This window comes from Typopeltis vanoorti, chromosome 22, assembly GCF_054136105.1.
Source record: "Typopeltis vanoorti isolate ZY-2024b chromosome 22, IOZ_Tvanoo_1.0, whole genome shotgun sequence".
Taxonomy (NCBI): Eukaryota; Metazoa; Arthropoda; class Arachnida; order Uropygi; family Thelyphonidae; genus Typopeltis; species Typopeltis vanoorti.
Genome location: NC_143570.1, coordinates 4,054,063 through 4,077,464, shown reverse-complemented (window position 1 = coordinate 4,077,464; position 23,402 = coordinate 4,054,063). Strand labels below are relative to the sequence as shown.

The following is a 23,402-nucleotide window of genomic DNA, read 5'->3' as shown; positions in this document are numbered from 1 at the left end:
TCTTTCCTACAGGAACTAAGATAAGGCTGTTTTGGTAGCAGTGAAGGTGAGGAATTCTTCAATAAGGAATCTCACTGAAGAATTTCAAGGAGATCAGTATATACATATTTTGTTATGGATATTTTTATCAGCACAGAATGTTTGTGGTACGAGGTTTGGCAAACGAAAAAGTTTAACAGCATTACTGCCATCAACAATGCTGTGAATAGGATTTAAAGTCAGTGTGTCATGTCTAGAAGCGATTGCATGGAGAAAAATTCAAACATCTGGAGATACTCAGGCATTGGTAGGTAAATCTCCATCTTTTGCTGCTGGTCTGCCAGTTTCCCTTCCAGGGAAACTGGCAGACCAGCCTCAAAGCATGGAGTAAACCAGACATCAATTTGTTAAGTAGTCATCTGTGCTTGATCTAATAAAATTGTTTTGGCCTTTGTCAGAATTGGTTGGCTGAGTGGATATCATCTGTACTCTGCAACAAACAGGAAGTGGATATGAACCCAAGTGGCATGGATGCTTGTTAAGTCTTTAAGTTGATAGGTGAATTTCATCACTATGCTTTCAGTAGGTCTGAAATGGTTTGGAAAAAGGTTCCATGTTTGGTCACTAGAGCAAGTTTCTGGATTATCTTACTTAGCCTGTCCATTGTAGTAATGAATGATGCATTTCATGGTTGGTTTCACATAATAATAAAACCTGAAATATCAATAGCAGCCATGCAAAGTTCTCTTAACTTATTCATCGCTTGTGTCCAAAAATGGATAATGGTAGACTTCCAGGTGGTAAAGGATCACTAATCTGGCATGGATGCTTAGACATTGATTATCAATCATTTTGGTGTTCTGTGGTGGTGGTGGGAGGGGGTGTCTGAAGCTAATAATTAACTACATTTATTTAGCTAACTAGATCACTAAGCCAATATTTCACCTTGGTCACCAAGACATATCTTAATAGGTACAGAATAATGAATATACTGAGCATGTGCATGCAGACACCAGTAGGAATGCAAACAATGACAGATTGTAAAAGGCTGACATCTTATATGGGTGCATTGGTACACTTGCTGAAGGTCTCAAAATTATGGGCTCCCACATTTTTGATAATGTTGCGAGATAGAATTTGTTTAAGTCTGGAGAATACTGTAGTGCTCTCTTAACATAAATTCAACTGTGCTCATGAAGATGTTTTTGTGACCAAGGCAAAATTTATCACTTAATTAGTTGCTTTAGATGTTTTTCCACTCCTTCATCTCATCAACATAATGTGGTGAAGGAGTCAATGAGCACCTTCTATTATTTCAATAGAACTGAGGCTGAGAATGATGGATCAATGATTTGATTGCTGATTTTTTTTTTTTTTTTTGAATGATCTTTGATATAAGCTTGTTTTTCTACTATATGTAGATGCCGGGTGAGATAGAACATAAGAATAATATAGATGAATATTAATTCTCATAAAAGGAAAGGGTGTATGCTATCAGAGGATTTGTTAATATCCGGCCTATCCTGGATCCTTTTGATGTCTGTACAAGAGTTATAGTAGAAGATTGATGTCAGGAGATTGCTCTATCTTTGGCAATGCTATATCTGGGGGGTGGGGTGAGAGAGACAGTGTTGGAGGGTAGAAGTTGCACTAGTAGGTAGCATTTTCAAGGGATCAGGTTTCATTTGCTATTGGAGAAGGCAAGTTTTCTGCTTATGATCTTCACAAAGTTTTTGAGACATTGCTAGCTGCAGTATAGACTAAGAATGGAGCTGTAGGTTTTGTTGCAAGTCTATTTAGTGTTGAGTTTTGTTTAGATGGCCTAAGCACATTTATTTTACTTACATTTAGATGTGAGAGAGAGAGTTGGAAACAGAAGCGTAGGCTCTTGCCTAGTAGCTTTAGCTAGGATTTGAAGGCACTTGATTGTCATTTGAGTAAGAGATAGGTTTTTCTGCATTTGGCCCTTTCGTAGTTTTTTTTTTTTTTTTTTAAACATATATTGCAGACAGTAGTAGGCTGAGTGCAAAGCTAGTGTTTTTAATTTGAGTCATTTTAGATGTGCTGAATTTTATCATGGACTGCTTTGTGCAGTGTTTGGAGAACCAGGACTGCTTATTTGTTATTTGGTCAGAGTGGGTATTTGGATCAGAAGAATGGAAACAGTAATCAGTTCATGAGAAGAAAGAGTAGAGATCATGGAGACTATCCCACTTATATATTGTAGTATCATAGGATTTGAGACAGAGTGGCTAGAGAATGAACTTTCCACAGAAAAGGCAACTTGGAGAATGTATGGTCTTAGTTATCAGATTATAAGGAGAGCTGACATCTATGATGTATTTGAAAAGAGCTGGTAAGAAAAGATAAAGGTATTGGAAGGATTTAAGAACTATCTGCTATGCTGGTGGTTAGATGGATAGTTTGTATTAAGTCATTGCTAACAGCAGATTCCTCAGCATTTCTTCCATATTGATCAGTGGAATTGGAAAAGGAACAGCTTCAGTTATGGATGTTGAAGGGATCACCCTCAGAAAATGTCACTGTTTGGGTGTTTGTACCACAGAACATTGTGCTGCAAAAATAAATATTCAGAGAGCTAGGAGTGATTATCAGAATTGAAAAACAGTAGAGAGTAAATAAATGTAACAGAATGAGGAATTTTGAAGAGAGAGATCAGAAAAGAGGAGATTCCAGGTTTCGTATTCTGATAGCATGGGATGTCAGATCTGATGTATGTACAAGTACCAATTTGTCATTGAATTTCAGTTTTGTAATCATTCAAGGTGGATATCTACTATTGTAGTCACTAGATGTGGTTCTTTTAAAACCACAAGCAGTGATAATAAAAAGTAAAACTGGATAATAATTGGAACATTTGGTTTGAGATATATAAATCAGGAAATGAAGTGGTTAAAAGGAGAGTTTCTTAAAAAATTGAAAATTTCACAGGTGCATGTTAGTAAGTTAGTTAGCTTGCTCTTTTATAATGTTATTTACTGAACTGTATTTGCATTATATATCTTGCTGCAGAGTAAGCAGGAAGCAGTTACTGTCAGCCACTTTAAGAACAAATTATTTTTGCAGTTTTGTAAAATTGAAAACATGGATTTTGAAATTTATTATTATTAACATTTGACCTCCATGGAGTCAGAGACTCATCGTGGGAGGTACTCACTATTGTTAAACTGTGAATGAAATTGTTTTGTATATTTTTGTTCTTCATTCACATTTAACATAATCTACCATATCCTAAGCAAGGCTTGATATATATTATTTGTTAGTCTTCTGCTTAAGATTTATTAATCGTGTATTATCTTTGAAAATTATCAGCTATTATTTAATTATATAATTTTAATGTATATTATACTATTGAAAGGACTCTGTAGTAATTAACATTTATCTTATTTACTTTATTCCTTCAATAATATTATGAGGAATTATATGTATATAATTTTAATATACCTTATACATACTGTAACATATTTTATTATTATTATTTGTAAACGAAATGAAAGAGAAAATTAAGTAACTGTAATATTTTATTATTATTTTTCATTACTCAATGTAAAGGTATAATCTTATGTAACGTTAATGCTAATGTTTACGTTTTGTTTTGATCATTGCCATGGAGATAGAAATAAAATAGAATGCGCGTGAGCAGACCGTGAGCTTCGATAATTAGGAGAGGAAAAATATATGAGTTGATTGGGAGTGAACAAGTTTGAAGCGGAAAGAAGGAAGGATATAGCGAGAGGTAAAAGAAAACAAGAACACGGAAGGGCAGGGAATTCAAGGGAGTTAGAAGTGTACGGAGACGAGGAGAAAACTTATAAGCAGCTGAGAGTAAAGTCAGCGGTGGCAGTAATAGGAATTTAGTGCAGCAATGATATAATTAAAAGACCGGAAGATTAATAGAAGATTCAGAATAAATCCACTAAGTTTTAGATTTACTAAATATTCCTATGTCGCTAAAAGGAAGGATTGTACAAAGCTCAAATTGTTATACAGTAGTAAACATGGAATAATTATTCTGCCCTATAATAGCCGTCGAGAATTGTGAAGCGCGATAAATAATAATTCAGTTATCTCCTTGAAGAATTCTTTTAAATGGGTTCCATCAGAGTAATAAGTGAATATAAGTTGAAAATGTGCTCACGTTAAATCTGACGTGCTGAAGATTAATCCCGGTAAGAACAGTCATATTTTATTTATTTCAGTGTGGAGGTTTGAGTGATAGTTCCGTCTCAGATATTCTAACATTTACTGTGGCATTTCACTGAATTTCGCCGAAGTTAGAAGTTGAAAATAATTCCCCTTGAAACAATAACTGCCGCGATTAATAATGTTATAAGTGCTTGTTAAGTGTTAAATATAGAGTGTAACTGAGTGATACCAAGCCAAACTTATTTAGCAAGAAATTCTACAGTATTGATCTGCGTGAACAATCTTTGTAATTGAGAGAACTGTGAATTTTGTATGTGAAGATTTTGAAGTCTAATTTAATATGAATGTTTTGACCTGGTGAACTAAGTTAATTGTATTGTCTTATTTTCAGAGTTGAATTTATGTATTTGTCATATAACCTTATATTAAATGTTTTGTTTTGTTGATTTCAATATTGTGTATGCCTGATTCTTTTTCATTGCACCGTTCATAAATAATTCGAATCTTGCGGGAGCCCTAATTGAAAAATATTAAATTTGGCCTGTATGATTAATGAGACTGCTAAATAAATTGAACATTGATTCTGCTATTTTACATAGGCTAATCTAAATATAGGGTGGCGCAGTATAAACAAACTTCCCTACATTTTGATTAGTAATCAATCAACAATTAATTGGTTTTATTAAGAGGACGTCACAACAAAATGGCGGATTCAAAAACCAGGATGTGTGATCCAACACTATTGCATACAATGCTCATCCAACTGTGTCTTAAACTGATTCAAATGTGTCCACATCCACAACACACTCAGGCAATGCATTCCACTCACCAACCACCCTTCATGCAAAGAACCTGCTTCTCACTCCTTTGCTCACACTTTCCTTATACAGTTTCCAGCAATGGCCTCTTGTTCTACTCCCCTCTCCCATTCTATGAAAAATCTCTTTCATGTCTACCTGATAACAATCCCTGACCAGCATATATGTCTCAATCATATCCCCCCCCCACCTTCCTCCTATTCACAAGGCTCTGCGACTTCCATTCTCTCAATCTGTCCTCGTACTCACATTCCAAAGACCACTGAATACCTTTGTGAATCTTCTCTGTACCCTTTCCAACATATCCTTGTCACCATGAAAACCTGGTGACCAAATCTGTGCACAATAATCCATATGAGGCCTGATCAAGGCTTTATACAATGGAATCATAACCTCTCTATTTCTGCATGTCAGGGTTCTCTGGATCATTGCCATTATTTAATGTGATGTCTTCACAACTTGTGCAATGTGGCCACTGAATTTCAGGTTCTTGTCCACCATCATTCCTGGATTTCTCATCTCCTCTACTTCTATTAAAGTTTTCCCACCAAGTGTATACTTTGCATCCCATCGTTGCTTACAAAATTTCAAAACCTTACACTTGGCAACATTGAACTGACAGTTCAAATTACCTGCCCATTCATGCAATCTATTCAAGTCCTCTTGTAAGGCATTAACATCAGCCTAATAATAAAAATTAAAAATAAATAAAAAATTCTTCAGCACCTTCCCTTTTTATAAAGGGAGTGGAGCACTATTTTAGTTCTAAGAGTTTGGAAATTGGTAGGAAGTTGATCTCTCTTTCTCTCCCCCGTCCCCACTTTTATTTCTTGAGATTGAGTACATTATTGCCATAGGATAGTAAACAAGAGAATTCTCCTATTCCTAATTAGTATATATTTGCACGTGTGTTCTATGGTTGACTTGGAGTTTACTGTGACTGTTCTGGGAAGCTTCCTATTCTTCTAAATATTTTTTGTATTCTACTGTTTGAGTGTTAATAGTCCAGGGATTATATTTTGAGTTACACAAGAAAGTTGACATCAAGAATATTTCTTTGTGTTCTAAAAGTAAATGGCATTCAAGTAAGTTTGAACAACATTTAACAAGTTAGACAGCCTTCATTGATAATAAGTATCAAATGCATATATTTTAGAAATTAATTTCTTATTTATCCTACTTCCTCTCCCAACTTGGTTATTATTTCTAATATTGCATTTTTGCTTGATTTATATTCAGTTTAATAATTTTTACCTTTCTTCTTTCTTCACTTTTACTTTATTAGTTGGAACTCAGTGACAATAGAATATCTGGTGGTTTAAATTTATTGCACGGAAGTCCAAAATTGACACACTTAAATCTCAGCGGGAATAAAATAAAAGATATCGAAACATTAGAACCTCTGGTAAGTATTGAAAGATTAAGCTGATATCTTAATTTGTATTAGCCACATGAACATTACTAGCTTAAATGTTCATTTCCTCATCCATTTTTCTCTCTCTCTCTGTGTGTTTTCCATTTCAAATTTTGAAATCATAACCTTCATTACTGTCAATTTTTTAAATGTCTAAAAGATTAGTTTATGTCAACATATTTAAAAATAACTATATACTTAAAAACAAGTTATTTAAAGGATATAAAAAAAGTATAAAATGAAACATGATTTAAAATATTTCATTATGTCGTAATTATATTCTATGATGTTGACTCTTCAAGGATCAATGATATAGCAAAAATAATTTCACTTTTTATATTATTATTTTACACCTCCAGGGAGTCCAAAGACCCATTGCTTCATCTGTACCAGGTTAACGAATTCTTTATTTTTATATTCGCTGGCAAAGGTCGGTCGATTGGTAGAGCCTCTGCTACTAATGGCTCAGTTAAGTAAGTCTGAGCACGGTTAGTAGTTGGTATCCCTACCAACCACTAACCACGCTCAAACTTACCTAACTGAGCCATTAAAGGCTATGTGGAGGTCTCCTCTCAGTTATACAGCTTTGACCCTTAAGCACCTCATATATATGGTTATTAATCTGCCTAAGAAACTGAGAGACTGTCATTCTAAAATTACATTTAGCTTGATCTTTGAATTAACTTTATTTTTTATCATCCTTAGAGGGTGCCTTGATAGTAATACGTTTAATTTATCATAATAGTCTTTAGAGTTAAATTTGTTGAATTTCCCTTCTCAGCCTTGGTAACGATGATATCTTTGTTTTTCTTTAAGTTAAGGATTGCCTTTTTGTCATAAGGAGACATGTTGAGAATAGGTTGTTTAGCTTTGGCTAGGATTATGGTACTTTTGAATCTAATAGTGTTGGCTGTAATTTGCGGTAGTGGATATAGGCCTTTTTTCAATTCCACACATAAAATCCATTTTAGGAATGTGCTTTGGTGTAATTGCAAAAAGTTAAAGCCTTTTTTGAGAATGTCGGATTCATTTTTTGTCAGACTGTGATTCAACAAATTGAAAATCAATTTGTCATCTGGGAGGTTGTTCTGTGTCCGATAGTTTTTCTTGTAAAGTTCATTGAATTTCTTAAATTTGTTTTTCTTTATAAAGTTTGAAAGTTTTTTCATAACTGTGTTGTATCATTCCAAATGATACATCATCCTAAAGTTCCTCATAATCAAAGGTCATATAAACTCTATATCTGCTAAAAAAAAATCTATCTACGCACTTCATTGGCATTTATAAGGGAAAAGATTCGGAACACGAGGTACTAAGTTAATTAAAGTGATATTAATAGCCGTAGGTTCTTTGATGAAATTTCCAACAATTTAGAATATACCATATGGAACCAAATTGATCAAATGATACATTTGATCAATTAAACGAAAATTAAACAATAAGTTTTTTATGCTTATCTCTTTACGTTTTTGTTGTGAAGTAATTGTCTCTATACCCTTTTTTCTGCTTCTACTGATTTTATATACATAAATTGTTTGCATGCTTTTTTTTTCTTGGCTCTGATTACTTAATCAATATTTAATTTAATATTGAAGCAATATTGACTTCTAGACATGTTAATAAATTCAATAAATTGATTGATAATAGAAGGCCTAGATTATATGGTCTTTCCAAGATTCATAAACCAGGTGTTCAATTAACACCAGTGGTATACTGTATTGGCTGTCCCACATATAAAGTTGCTAATTACCTATATCCTTTATTATCTTCATTTACTGGAAAATCTACTTTTCACATCTGTAACTCTCTAGATTTGAAAACAAAAGTTTGTAATCTATATTTAGAACCTTCAGATATTTTATTTAGTCTTGATGTAGTATCTCTTTTCAAACATTCCTTGACCAATATGATATTATCAAACTATTTGACTCTGTAATCCACTGGTTATTTCAGTGTACAAGTTATACCAACAAGTTGAAGGAACAGCCATGGGTAGTCCTATCTCTCCTGCCCTTACAAATTACTACATGGAACATAAATTAAAGATGCCAAGAAATTATATTCTTTCATGAATCTTTTATTAAGAAATCCTTTAACAGCTTTAGACAACCAGTCTCTAGACCTCCTGAGATTCCACTTAGGATTCCACTTGAATTCCACTCCCTTATACAGCGTGAGCCAAAAGTCATGAAGGGATTTTAATATTTAATAATTCCTTTGTTTTCTATTTTAAATTTACAACACCATAGCATCATATACAGGATATATAGGAAATAAATTTAAACCAGGTTTGAAAAATGAAATCTTTTAAATGGCATCCATTTTCTGCTTTGCACAAATGTGCCCTCTCTAAGGCATTTTTCATGACACCTGTTAGTGTTTCAGGTTCCAGTGCTTTGATTTTGGCCTGAATATTGTTCTTCAGCTATTGGAGTGTCTGAGGCTTGTTAACATAAATGTTTTCTTTGAGATAGCCCCATAGGAAGAAATCAGGAGTTGTCAGATCTGGAGAATGCGATGGTCAGCTTATGTTGCAACTGCAGGAAATTATTCTTACCTCAAAAATCTGCCTCAGCAGTTGGATTGTGGCCCTTGCTGTGTGAGCTGTTGCCCTGTCCTGTTGGAACCACATGTCATGTTTATCTTGAACTGCTGGGAATAAGAAATTTTCAATCATAGACCGATATTCATCTCCTGTAACATTGACAGGGTTCCCAACATGGTCTTCAGAAAAGTAAAGTCCGATCACTTTTCCGACATCTCCCCACACCAGATCGTACACATAAGGGGGTACAATTCCCTTTGGTGAATTGCCCTAGAATTTTCCAAACCCCAAATCCTGCAGTTTTGTTTGTTAACAAAGCCATTCAAAGAATTTGTGCTTCATTTGGCGTTATCAGCTTGTGGTTAAATTCAGGATCTCTCCTTGCTAATTCTTAAAATCTGTGGGCATAATTTGGTGGCTTCAGCTGTTGCACCAACTGGATTTTATACGGAAACAGGTTCAAGGTTTTCAGAATATGCCGTAGTGAGAGTGATGTCCGAGAGATTCCAACCTCTCCAGACTGCATTCGAGTTGAAGTGCTCTAGTCTTCTGCAGCACTCTCCCTTACATGATCAACTGTGGGTTCCTAACCGAGCACTGTCTGCCTGTTCGTGGAAGGCTGCTTACTGAACCTGTTCTTCAAATCGACCAATCAAACATGTAATAATTGATTCACTTGGAGAATCTCTCATGTAATGGCAACGATATTCTCATTGGGTGAGAATTATTGATCCTTGGTTTTGACAGTAAAATTTCACAATTTGTGTTTGCTGTTCAGTCATGAATTTTTCCATGACCATGGTTAATCTTGAAGGTCTTCTTTATAAAATCTGTAAAGAAAAGTAAAAAAAAAAAAAATTAATTAAAAAAAGTTATTAAAACTTCATACCCCTTCATGACTTTTGGTCCACTGTGTATGTATAAAAGGGATCTCTGACTGGATAGCTGAAGTTCTAAAACTTCTTAATGTTCTAAAGGAAGATTTCCACCTTCCTTTCTTCACTTAAGAACAAGCTTTCTCAACTCAGTCTTCCAGGTGTTTACCAGATTCCATGTTTCTGTAGTCTGTCTTACTTTGGACAGTCAGATCTGCAGCTATCTGTTGTGACAAACATAAATCTTACATCCTTTACCATGAACTGGAACAGGTCTGGCCTAGCAGAACGTGCCATCTTAACCAAGCATTTTTTTGGAAGAAAACTAAGCTTTTACATAGAAGTATATTCCTCATAGAGTGCTCAGATAAAGAGAGTTGTGACATCTTTCTACATAAAATTGAACTTAGGCAGATCTGATGTCCTTCGGTTATCCCTTTTATGGGAAATATTATTACATTAATTTTATGCAAATTCCTGATTTTTATATTATTGTAATTATATATATAGTTGGAAATTTTATTGGCCATTTGTTGTCGTATTAACACTGTAGTGACACTTTTTGAAAATGATTCTTTGAATGTAATTTTATACTGTTTGCCATTTTCAATGTGCTAAGGATGCCAATGATACACTGACAAAAATTTTACAACTAAAAAATTTATTTCACATGAGTTTTATGCTTCAATATTCTACATCTCATTCCCCCCCCCCCCCCAACACACTCACACACTTTTCCTCTTTTGTGCTAAGACATTCTATTGCTGCACTTATTAATACAGTTTTTATATTGTTCTGTTTTATTTTTGTATCATCACTTGCTTTCATTTGTTCTAGTTTTCTATATATTCTTTACAAATAAAGATAAATGGGTGCTTAAGGGTCAAAGCTGTGTAACTGAGAGGAGACCTCAACATAGCTTTTAAAGGAATGCAGAGAACCGACCAGGGCTTCTGATCTAATGTCCAATCCTCACCTTCTCGTGGTGCACCCTGTTGGGTATCTACTTGGATACTGAATGAACGAGGATGGGCTGACAATTTGGGATTTAGCCGACCAAATTGTATTCTTATTGGTTAAACCAAAATAAAAAATGATGGTACAACATGACAAAATTTCATGCCGGCTTGGGCATCGCCCGGTTAAACAAGGCCCCCATTGCTTTCGGCAGGGAACCAGGGCGAACAGCGATAAGTCAGCTACTGGAACAAATCTGAAAACAAACCCTATCTCAACATCACCAGAGTTAAAGATCGGTACTATCAACATGAGAAGCCTGAATGGCAAAGAAATGGAGTTAGCTGAGGAATTAGATAAGTACCAGATCAACATAATAGGGGTGACTGAAACAAAAAAGACCAAAACTGGTGAGATCTTTCTGACCAATAAATACAAAATGTTATATTCAGGCAATGACAATGAAGGAAAAGAAGGAGAAGCCATAATATTCAACGCAAAATACGAGGCTAATCTTCTTGAATGGCTGTCAGTCTCAAGTAGAGTAATGTGGGCAAATATGAGAATAGGGACCTGGACAATGAGACTTATTTGTGCCTATGGTCCCACAGAAGGTCCTACTAAGGTAGAAGTGGAGGAATTTTTTGAAGCTTTAGAAAAAGCAACTGACACAATGAAAAAGGAAAAGTTGGTCCTTGTTGGGGATCTAAATAGCAGAGTAGGAAATGATTGTGAGACATACAATAATATTTTGGGAAAATTTGGAGAAAAGAGCAAAGCTAATAATAATGGCAAATATCTGTTGGATTTCTGCTCAGAACATGGACTGGTTATTACTAACACCATGTTCCAACATAAAAATGTGCATAAATTCACATGGAGAGAAGAGGCTAGGAATAAGAAAAGTCTCATTGACTATGTTATTGTTGATAGTGATGTCTTCTTATTGGTGCAGGACACCAGAGTGTACAGAGGATTTGAAATTGGAAGTGATCACTATTTAGTCTTGAGCAGGATAAAATTGAATTTCATATTGAAAAGAATAACATGTAAGAAAGTTTTAATGCGAATAAAAGTTGAGCAGCTCTCAGATGTGAACTGTAGACTAAAATACAGAAAGATTATTGAAAAGAAAATGAAAGAGTTTGAGAACAGGAATCAAACCTTGGAGATTCAGTGGCAAACTCTGAATAAAACATTGATTGATTCTGCCAGAGAGGCATGTGCTGAGGTTGTCTGCAAGGATAAAAAAATTAGACCTCCCTGGAGGACACAGGAAGTTAGAGGCAGTGAAGGAAAAGAAAGCATATCAACAGTTCCTGTCAAATAAGTTAGCTTGTGCTCTTAGAGAATACAGAGAACAAATGCAAGAATGCTAAACACTGTGTAAAACTAGCTAAACAAAAGTCATGGGAGGACTTTGGCAAGAATATAGAAAATAAAAATCAAGAAGGTGACAAAATATTCTGGAGGTTGTTGAAGAAGCTTAGGAATGGAGGAAAGAGTGCTGTAAAAGGAATCGGAGATGATAAAGGTGACATGAAAATCTGAGAAAAAAATATCCTTGAGGTATGGAGTAATTACTTTGAAAAACTGCTAAATGAAACAAGCAGTGATGACAGCACAGTGGTAAAAAAACACTGACCAGGCATGCAGTCAATCAATACTTGAAGTAGAAAAAGCCATCAAAGGCTTGAAATGTGGAAATGCAGCAGGAGTAGATGATATTCGACCAGCAATGCTGAAGTATGGTGGTATAAGAGCCTTACAGTGGCTGCACTGCATAGTTCAGAAAGCCTGGACAGAGAAATGAATTCCCGATGATTGGAGTAGAGCTCTCATAGTACCCATATATAAAAAGGGAAATAAAACTGAATGTGAGAATTACAGAGTTATTTCCCTACTGAGTGTTCCTGGCAAGATCTGTGCAAGTATACTTGAGAAACGTTTGAGAAGAATTGTGGAAGAAAAGCTTGGTGAAGAACAAGCTGGATTCAGGCCAAATAGAGGCTGTCAGGATCAGATCTGTATTTAAGTTTTGTCGATTTGGAAAAGGCATATGACAAGGTGCCAAGAGAGAAGCTATTCAATATGCTACAGTTATATGGTATCAATGGGGCATTATATCAAGCAATACTTAGTCTTTATTTGAGTTGTAAGTTAGCAGTTAGAATTGAAGGAAGTACAGGAAGATGGTTTAATGTTAAATCTGGTGTGAGACAAGGATGTACATTATCCCCTCTGTTATTCATTATCTATTATTATCTATATGGATCACATTATGAAGGAAAGTGGTATTAAACATGATATCAAAATTGGAGATGTTAATGCCAGCTCTTTGCTTTATGCGGATGATGTTATACTTCTAAATAAATCTGCTACAAGTCTCTAAGATTCTCTGACTAAATTGAATAGCTGTTGTAATAGATATGGTATGAAGGTCAGCAACGAAAAGACAAAGACAATGAAAATAGGCAGAATCATTGAAAATATCAACTGTGTTTTGAATGGAGAACCTGTGGAACAAGTAAAACATTTCATCTACTCAGGCACGATTTTTACTGAAGATGTTAAATTAAATATAGAAATTGACAACAGAATCAGCAAAGCTGGTATGGTAGGAAGTCAATTGAATAAATTCATATGGAATAAGAGAGAGATTAGTTGGAACAGTAAATTAACTGTATACAAGACGGTGTTCAAACCAGTTTTAGCTTATGGATCTGAGATCTGGGTCAGAAGTAAAACACTTGACCAAAGACTAGAGACCGCAGATATGAGAGTACTGAGAAAGATTAGAGGGCGTGAATAGATGGCATCAATGGCAATGTCATATTAAAAACGCGGATATTAGGAAAGAACTTGACATTGTCAACATCCTGGAATGCATTAGCAGAGCTAATCTCAGGTGGTATGTTCACTTAAACAGAATGGATGAAGAAAGATTACCAAAACAAGTGTTCTCTGCCAGGTTGGCAGCAAAACGACCCAGATGAAGACCAAGATATAGGTGGATTGATACGGTACAAAGTGCCTTAGACGATAGAAATATAAGATCTGATAATGTCGGAGTCTTGACAAGTAACAGACTGATTTGGAGGAAAATTGTAGATAGGAAGTTAGTAATGATGTAATTTTTTTTCATGTAGTACTATCATATCCCCTACACCCCTTGAGGGTACATGGCAGGAATTTGATGATGATAAAGATAAATACTTTTGTCATCTAAAAGTTGAGCTCTAAAATATTATTGGGAATTTTTTCTTGCTTTAACTTGGTTACTTTTGTACAATCTTGGAAGTATTTTAATATACTGAATTTTTGTTGTAATAGATATCATCTCAATTTCTTCTTGTTCCTCTGAATACTCAGTCATGTTAGCTCTCTTCCTATTAGTTATTATATAGCCTATTATACTGATTATATTTCTTGTTTCCCAAATTGAAAAACTGTTAGTAATTTTTAAGTTATTATATGTGGAGAAGTATAAGACTGCATCCATTTCTACTGCATGCTGGTTTCACCATTTGTTCCTGTATTTGAACGAAGTGTATTACTCTAACATTGAAATCTCCCATTATTAAAAGATAGCTATTTGGGTTTATTTTATATTTTATTGTTTGCAGATCTGAATAGAAGATATTGGTATTTTTGATTTCTTTTCTGGGGCATAGACGCCTTTTAATAAAAGTCATCAAGCCATGACTTCTTTGTTATCTTAGTTCTAGAATTCTCTAGCTATAGTATTTATAATATGTGATATTTTTCTTAATTGATATTGTAACAAATGCTGTCTGCTCCGTTATTGTAATATCTTCTTTCTCTTATATCTCTATTCTTTATCTTTATCCTATATTACTAATTAGCTGTGCGTGCTTTCTCTCTCATAACCCTTCTCACTTATTCTACCGTGTACTATGTTTATCCACCTTCCATATTTATTAGTTGTATGCCTATGAATAGTGAAAAATTTATTTGTCAGACTGCGCCATCAGTATATCAAATATTCGGCATAAGACTCGATAAAACTTCCGGTAGATCTCTCTTACCAGCGTAACTTCCTTCAACAAAGTTTACATAAACAGTCGTGGTTCTTAAGTAATAAAACTGCGCTTTTAATGCCTTAGTTGTTTCCCGCTCACAAGTCCGATTTATTTAGGAACAGTGCAGTTGTAAAATAAAGGATCAGGCAGCACTCTTTTTACAAATAATTAAAACACTTATTTTCTTTAATATGAAATATACATAAATCAAATGACAGGGAGATTGCTTTCTCTACCCATCTAAAAAATCTTGAGCATAAAATTAGAACTCTTTCACTTCACTAAATAATCTCTTTAAAACTTATTTACTCTCTGCTTACAAATTCAACTTATTAAACTTCTAGTTTACTCGCAAAGAGGTTTTTACAAATTAGTTATCAACTTCTAACATGCCAATTGACTCTCTTATGGACACTTGTTATTACTATTAAACTAATTCTTAACAGTCCATATACAACATATCTCTAGATTATAAGAAAAAATATGCATGTACAAAGAGAAGTAACTTACAGGGGCCCTGTTTTGCACATTCAGTCAACAGTGTCGTGACGTTCTATTTTCATGTTATGTTCTAAATCCGCCATCTTGGTTCAAGTCACTCTTATCAATATAACAACTAATTGCAAATTGATCACCGATCCAAAAGTAGGGAAATTTATGATTATACTGCGCCACACTATTTTTAGATTAGTCTATATAAAATAGTAGGATCAATTCTTAATTAAGTTAGCAGTCTCCTCATTTATTTAGGCCGAATTATTTACTATTCCACTTGGGGTTCCTGCAAGATTCGAATATTTATGAACGGTGCAATAAAAAGGAATTCAGGCAAACACAATATTTAGATTAACAAAATAAACCATTTAATATATGATATATATAACAAATACAAGAATTCTGCTTTTAAATGAAACAATACAATTAACTTAATACATCTTGCTAAGTCACTCATGCCAATTCAATGTTCTAAACTTTCACATACAATTCACAGCTTCAAAATCACAAGCTTTCTTAACTCAAGTTAATAAAATGAAACTTCTTATTTAATCAGTCTCCACATATCCATCAGCTGTACTTAATGTTTAAATTCACAGGAAGCACTAATCAAGGTAGACAATATTCCAAGCAATCTTATTTCGGACTTTGAACTTCGAAGATATGTTAATGTTAGAATAAACAAACAAATATGACTACTCTTACCAGATACAATCTTCAATACATCAATTAATTGTGAGCACACTTATGAATTAACTTATTTACGTTAGCAGAACACATTAATAAAAATTCTCCAACGATTTAACTGAACTACTGTTAATTGCGCTTCACTACTCAAAAAAAAACACATCAATAAGGCACTGATATCTTTCCTTGTTTATTTTTCTCAAACTAGTTAATTTCAATATAATTTTTCTCAGGGCAACATAGAATTAAGACGTAATCCTAGACTAACTGGAACTAATCAGAATTTTCCATTGAATGTCCAGTTCTTTAATTATCCGGATACGGCATTAATTTTCCTTTACAACACAGCTGACTTCACTTGCAGCTAAGTATATGATTCACTATGTTTTGGCTCACTTCTAAACACTATTCTCATGAATTTCTGCCCTAGAGAACTTATAATTTTCTTCCACTTCCTTTGCTTGTATCCTACCTTCCTTCCCGCTCCGCAAAAACTTCCTCTCTTCTCTCTAATTAAAAATCTTCTATACCTTTCTCTCTCCTTTCAGTCCGAAGGTCACGCTCTATTCGACTCGTGCTTGTTTATTTCATGCGTCTCCATGACAACAAATGAACACAAACATTTCGCTAATGTAATACAATGCTCTACTACTACATGAGTGATTACATAACGTTAAATTTTCACAAATAAGAATAAACAGAATATTTAAGCTACTTAATCAGCTTTTTCATTACGTATAGAATTAATTATAATAATACTTTTCGTTACATCATATATATACTTTAGTTATTATAAATTCTGCACATATTATTGCTTAATAAATTAATAGTAGGTTAAGTTTAGAATAAATATTTAAATAGTAATAATTAATTTTTATACAAATCATGATTAATACATAATAAGCAATGTTAAATGTGAATGAAAAATAAATAAATTACACAACATAGTTTCATTCACAATTTAACAACAGTCTTACTAAAGTCTTGATGGCTTTTCTTTCATCTTGAGTTTTAGGCTTCCTTCAGGAGTATCTTGCTACAGCGGTATCACTTCAGAATATTAGCAAGCTTTTTGATCTGCGATCTGCAGTACTCGAATAGCACATATACAAGAGGTTTCAGCATACGGGCAATTCTCCTCTGAATCCTTACTTCGGGAACTTCTGCTACTAATTGCCTATGACCGTAACTGCCGATGACTGATCTGGCTTTCTTTGGTAACAGTGCTTTTCCTTTTGCTCTCTCGGCACCTGGATCTCGGCTCTCCTCTTTAAATCAGAGCTGGGATCTTGCCTCACCTCTTTTCTCTGCCGCCACTGCTCTGGTTTGGACTCCACTTATGGTCTGCAGTTCACTTCCTCTCTGGTTCCAACTTCTCCTGACGACTGGAAGCCCCCTTATGCTCGGCTCAGTCCCCTTTTATTTTGCGATCTCGGGTCCTTGCACTAAGGATCGTAAACCCCAAAGAATTCGGCATGACTTTCATCTTCTTTTAAGTTCGACCCGCTCTCTGTTTTCTCCGCGCACTCTTTTGATCATAAGTTGCCGGCTAGCGGAAAGTTGTTTGAACCGTTTAGACTGACCTTGGAGGTGTTTACGTGCAGAGCTTGTAAGCACTTTCTCTTGCACACAAAATTCGTAAACAATCTTTCTTATGCCCTCATAGAGAGCTATACACAACGTTCTGGCAACAAAACATTGCCTTTGTTTTTAACACTCTAAAATATTTCTTGTTAAAGGAGTATATGCAGTTAATTTCAAAAGGTTATTTACAATAATATCTAGCACAAATTATACAGAGACAAACAAGGTTATTTTTACAATATTCTCATGGGACTTGACCTATGTAAAAATCGATGTAATGCACTTTGGTATTTTTAAGCTACATTGATATTTTACAATGTAAATAAGAAACATTACTGCTGCTTTCTCTCTGCCATTTTTAACTTCACTGTATAGATATATTTTAATTTTTTTGTTATTACTGCCGGTTCGATATTCCTCTGTTAGTTTATTTGGTTCTTGGTATTTGCGATAGATGTTTCTGACATTAGCAACATTACAATATATTCTTGTTTATTTTCCTTCTTTTTTCAGCAGTTGAACTGAGTTAAACCATTCTTTCAGTTGGTTACTCAAGCTCCAGGATTCATTGCAAGGAGGTTAATGTCGTCTGCATAAATGAAAATTTTAATTTTTTAGGGAACAAGAAGATAGTTTTTTTAAATACTGTATGACTTTTAATGCTTAAGAGATTTCAGTTGAAAGAGGGAGAAGAATATAGGACTTGATGAATATTCTTGTCTGATTCATCTGCTCACTGGAATTGGGCCCAGACAAAAATGCATTAATTAAGCCCCTGTTTTGTCTTTAGCATAAACTTTCACAGTGACGTTGCAAATCTTGGTTGTAGTTTTACAGGACTACGTGCTATCAAAGACTGTTTAAATCTGTTGACAGTAGCACAAGCAGCAACTGTCACTGATGTGCTAGATACAGTATGGTATATCTCAGATGAGAAACAAGGGAGATTATTTTCTCTGTAATGCCATAAATTTGTGTACTATGAATTAAGGTCTCTGATATGATATAATTCTATTATTGGTTACTTTCACGAAAATCTAATAGTGTCAGAGATATGGATTGTCACCAAGGTATAAATGATAGTGTTTATCTTATCATCATGTTAATGGATTTAAGGATAATAGTAATCTGAAGTTTTTTGGTTATTTGTGGGTCCGATAATTGAGAGACAAGGATAAAATTTGTAACAAACAAACTTATTAGGAAACATTGCCAGTGATTTAGGATATTATTGGATAAGATGATGACAGGAAATAGAAAATTCCAGGTGTTATGATGGTATTCTACCCTGGAGAGTTGCTTCTTGTAACTTTTAAAACCTGTTACTTCCTTGGGCATGATGGAGCAATCTTTCAGCCAAGTGCAATTAACTGAAATTGTCATATTTAGATGATTTCAAGAAAGTTTAGTATAGCTGATCAACTTGTGAAGACTATGTTAGTAATGGATATTCTTTATATTATCTTCTTGTCATTTCTAGATTTGGTCATCTGCCAGTTGAAGCAATTAAGTATGTCACCTTCTTCATAGTATTCTCTTTTGCCTTGCAGATATTTGGAGTACACTGCTTTGGCAGAAGTTTACCCAGATATGAACTTGTTAAGTAAATGTTTTTGAATTAGATTATTTTGGTCTCCCTTCTTAAAACAATCACTTCAGCATTAAACATGAATGATTCCTATATCATCCTGATTGCTTGGGAGAACAAGTTTGTTAATTTGATATATATACATGATCTGACAGTTTTTTTCTGTTACATGCAATAACTTTTAAAACCTTATTATTAATAAGACAGTGTGCTATTTCTGCACACCGTCTTATTAATATGCATTGTAATATGTCAAAAGAAAAATTCTTTGCCCATAAACCATAAAATAATTGTGTATAATTGGCTATCTGTTAAAGAAAAGTTGGAAAGCCTTATTCTGGATTTAATTCCATGAATGCTTTTTTTTTTCTGTTTATCATCCTTCTTAGATTGGTTCTTAAATTTTTCATTTAGTCTCCTTAAAGGATATTATCTAGAGTGAAGAAAATTCTTTCCTTTATGTGTTTATCCTTTTTTTTTTTTTTTTTTCTGTATTCCAAAAATAGATAATTTAAAAAGTTAATCACATGACCTGTGTAAAGTGTGTGTACATATATATATATATATTTTTTTTTTTTTTTTTTTTTCCTTTTTGTCTCATTTTAGAAAGAATTCAGTAATTTGAAGAACCTTGATCTTTTCAATTGTGAAGTGACTTATGTTGATCGCTATAGAGAGAAAGTTTTTAATCTTATTTCTAGTTTAAAATATTTAGATGGTTATGACAGAGAGGAGAAAGAAGCTGATGATTCTGAAGAAGATGGTAAGTTGATATCTAAATTTTTATAGGTTCATCTGTTCATTCAGCTCAATCTGAATTGGACATCATTTGAAGTTTAACTCTTTAATTTAAAATTATTCTTTGAGTTTTATCCTCAAGTTTCTTTTTTATCAGTGATTGTGAGCCTGACATGTTTTATATAGTGATTTCTCAATTGTCCAGTCATGCTGAAAAATTGATTCTGATCTGTTAACTGAAAGTAATATTAATTGAATATTTTACTAAACAATGTTGTTCCAGGATTGTATGACATGCTGCTGGATTCAAGGATATTAGCCAGCTGAAGTTTTTGTTTATTTGTGGTTCTGATATTGAGAGATCACTGTAATTAGTAATATGTCTACTACTTAAAAACGTGTGTGTGTGTGTGTGTGTGTGTGTGTGCATGCACCTGTGCACATGCATGCTTAATGATAATGTTTATTATGTCACTGCTGTATCACGTAAAAACATGGATTAAAGAAATGGTAGTATAACGTATGACTTTTATTGGCTTCTGTGCATATAGACCATTTTCTGTAATCTTCATTGAATAACTGAGTTAATTAACAGGAATAGTTTGATTATAGCATAATTTTTGTGCATGTCATGCGCATATATTGAGTTGAAAGATGTCAGTGAATAGTATCAGGTAGTAAACATTAATGTGATTCTTTTGGGTGAATATGAATTTTAGTAACTCAAATCTTGTCCTTTCACTGTATAATTTGGATAAGTTGATTCTCTGTCAGCATAGGTACCTAGTGTCTTGTTTCCAGATCACACCTCTTTCACCTATATGAATTTGTGTATATGTAAATATTAGAGTGGGGGATGTGGTGACTACAGGGCAAAGGTGTCATCTTCTTAAGATGTTTGAGGTTTCCTTTCCATTATGTAGATGTTAGCTGTCTTGATGATGTAGCCTGTTTTTTTTTACCTGATCCAAAAGCAACCAACTTGTTTTTTATCAGTGACTGGAGCTTAAGGATATGGATTACACTTGAGAATTTTGAGAGAAGCTTTTACAAACGTGTTAAGGTATGTTAGTGATAAGATTCTTATTTGTTAGCTTAAGTAATTGAGGATATTGGGAGCCCCCTCCCAATAGTTAGTTCAGACCATATAATATAGCCAGCTTCTGATAACTGGTTGAATGAGACAACATCTGAAAAAGGTCATCGAGGAACAATTTTAGAACTGATATATGGAGTTAATTTTTTATGGTTACATTGAGGAGAATACATGCAACGGCCTTCAACTAAATGTGGAATGCAGACAATTTAAGATAGCTTTAAGAAGGCATTCGATTCATGTTAAAGATAAAGGATAGATTAAATAATATCATTTGATGTATGGATAATTTACATAATTAGAAATTAATGTTGTCCCCATGAACAAAACAGTCTCAGACCATGCAGAAGATACTTCTTTTTTCTGCTATGCACCTAATTCAAGGCCATGTAGAGTCAAGAAGAAATATATTAAGTGAATAACTTCACAGACAACATTGAAGATATTGCAAGATATAAATATGAAGTTGGATGAACAAACAAACAAAAAAGCTGCTACATTTCATGAAGTTTACAAGAAAAATGATTTTTTACTTTTAAAACATTGAAATAATTTCTAAGTCATTTCTGTAGTAAGTTTCTTTGCACAAAACATCTGTAACAGTAATGCTAAATGACCTGCAGGAAATACAGAGACTAAAAATCCTATGGTCAAAATATGCCGAGGTTTAGACACTAGATTTAAAAAACAATTGAAATCAAAACTCTTCATACAGCAGAAATTATGAAAAAGAGCTCTTTACCACAATTCAGTAAATTAAAGATACAATGGCACCAGAAACTGATTGTATTCAAGCAGAACCTGTGAATAAATAAAGAACAAAAGACTATACAATGTCTTGGTAAATTTTTAACAGAATATTGATGGGAGAAGACATATAACAAACCTGAAAAATGGGCAACTCAAACTTGCCTATAAAAAAAAAAAAAAAAAAAAAAAAAAAAAAAAAAAAGGGGGTCTCTATAACAATGATAAGTCAGTCACATTAAGCCATGTGAATAACATATTTATCAGATTATAGAAAACATTGTAAATGTTCTATGAAGAACAAATTATGGAATTCTTTTAAGAAAGAAGCACAACAGATACCATATTCTCAATATATGGACTGTATAATATCAGAGATTTCTTGATATCAAAAAATAAACTTCTTTTCTGTTGTGAACCTCATTTGACAGAAATTTATTAATAAACAGAAGTCTTAACAGACACATATTAGACTTTCCAAAAAGTCATTATAATTACACATAAAAAGCAGGCAATTTTCTCTATATAAAGACAGGTGGTATACCGACAAAGAGGTGCCATATAACAACATCCTCTTTCTTTATATAGTTTTAATATTTTCCCACAAATAGTGTTAGCTAAGGTTCTAAAAGAATGCTTGAGGAGGGGGTCAATGTGAATTCATAAAATATACAAATGATATTATCATAACTTCTAACACAAAATCTTATATAGTAAAACTATTCAAGATTTGAATAGTAAGACTTCGATGTCTTACTATTATGGCAAATACCTGTTGGATTTCTGCTCAGGACATGGACTGCTTATTACTAACACCATGTTCCAACATAAAAATGTGCACAAATTCACATGGAGAGAAGAGGCGAGGAATAAGAAAAGTCTCATTGACTATGTTATTATTGATAGTGATGTTTTTTCCTGGTGCAGGACACCAGAGTGTACAGTGGATTTAAAATTGGATGTGATCACTATTTAGTCTTGAGCAGGATAAAATTGAATTTTATATTGAAAAGAATAACATGTAAGAAAGTTTTAAAGTGAATAAAAGTTGAGCAGCTTTCAGATGTGAACTGTAGACTAAAATACACAAAGTTTATTGAAGAAAAAATGAAAGAGTTTGAGAACAGGGATCAAACCTTGGAGATTCAGTGGCAAATGCCTTGAAGAAAGCCCTGATGGATTCAGCTAGAGAGGCATGTGGTGAGGTTGTCTGCAAGGATAGAAAAATCAGAAGTTCCTGGCAAATAAGTCTGCTTATGTTCTTAGAGAATACAGAGACAAATGTAAGAAAGCTAAACACTGTGTAAAACTAGCTAAACAAAAGTCATGGGATGACTTTGGCAAGAACATAGAAAATAAATATCAAGAAGGTGGCAAAATAATAAATTTAGTTTAATCCTTTATCCAAGTCTGAGCAAACAAAGTTTGCACCTGAAAGTATCTTCAGGACTGGGGTAAGGTGGTACAACACCAGGGCACTCCTTGCAAAGGTGGAGCAAGCTACCAACACTCCTATCTCAGTATCTCCCATAATGCAAAACACATCTCCTTGCAGATATGTCTAATGTTATGCATTAAGGGAAGGGCCACAACCCAGACTAGTTTCGACCTTTACTGATGTCTCTTCAGTGGGAGCCAGGCCCAAGTGGAGATACCAGTGAGATACGAA

General features: G+C 33.9%; 1 protein-coding gene across 1 annotated transcript in view; it reads left to right on the top strand.

The window, feature by feature from the left end:
* Positions 1-23,402, top strand: part of Mapmodulin (acidic leucine-rich nuclear phosphoprotein 32 mapmodulin) — a 201,675-nt gene that overhangs the window by 98,634 nt on the left and 79,639 nt on the right. Inside the window, exons 3-4 of the mRNA XM_090411838.1 lie at positions 6,250-6,369; positions 19,759-19,915. Coding sequence (XP_090267964.1) covers positions 6,250-6,369; positions 19,759-19,915 — 277 coding nt within the window. The remainder of the gene's footprint in view (positions 1-6,249; positions 6,370-19,758; positions 19,916-23,402) is intronic.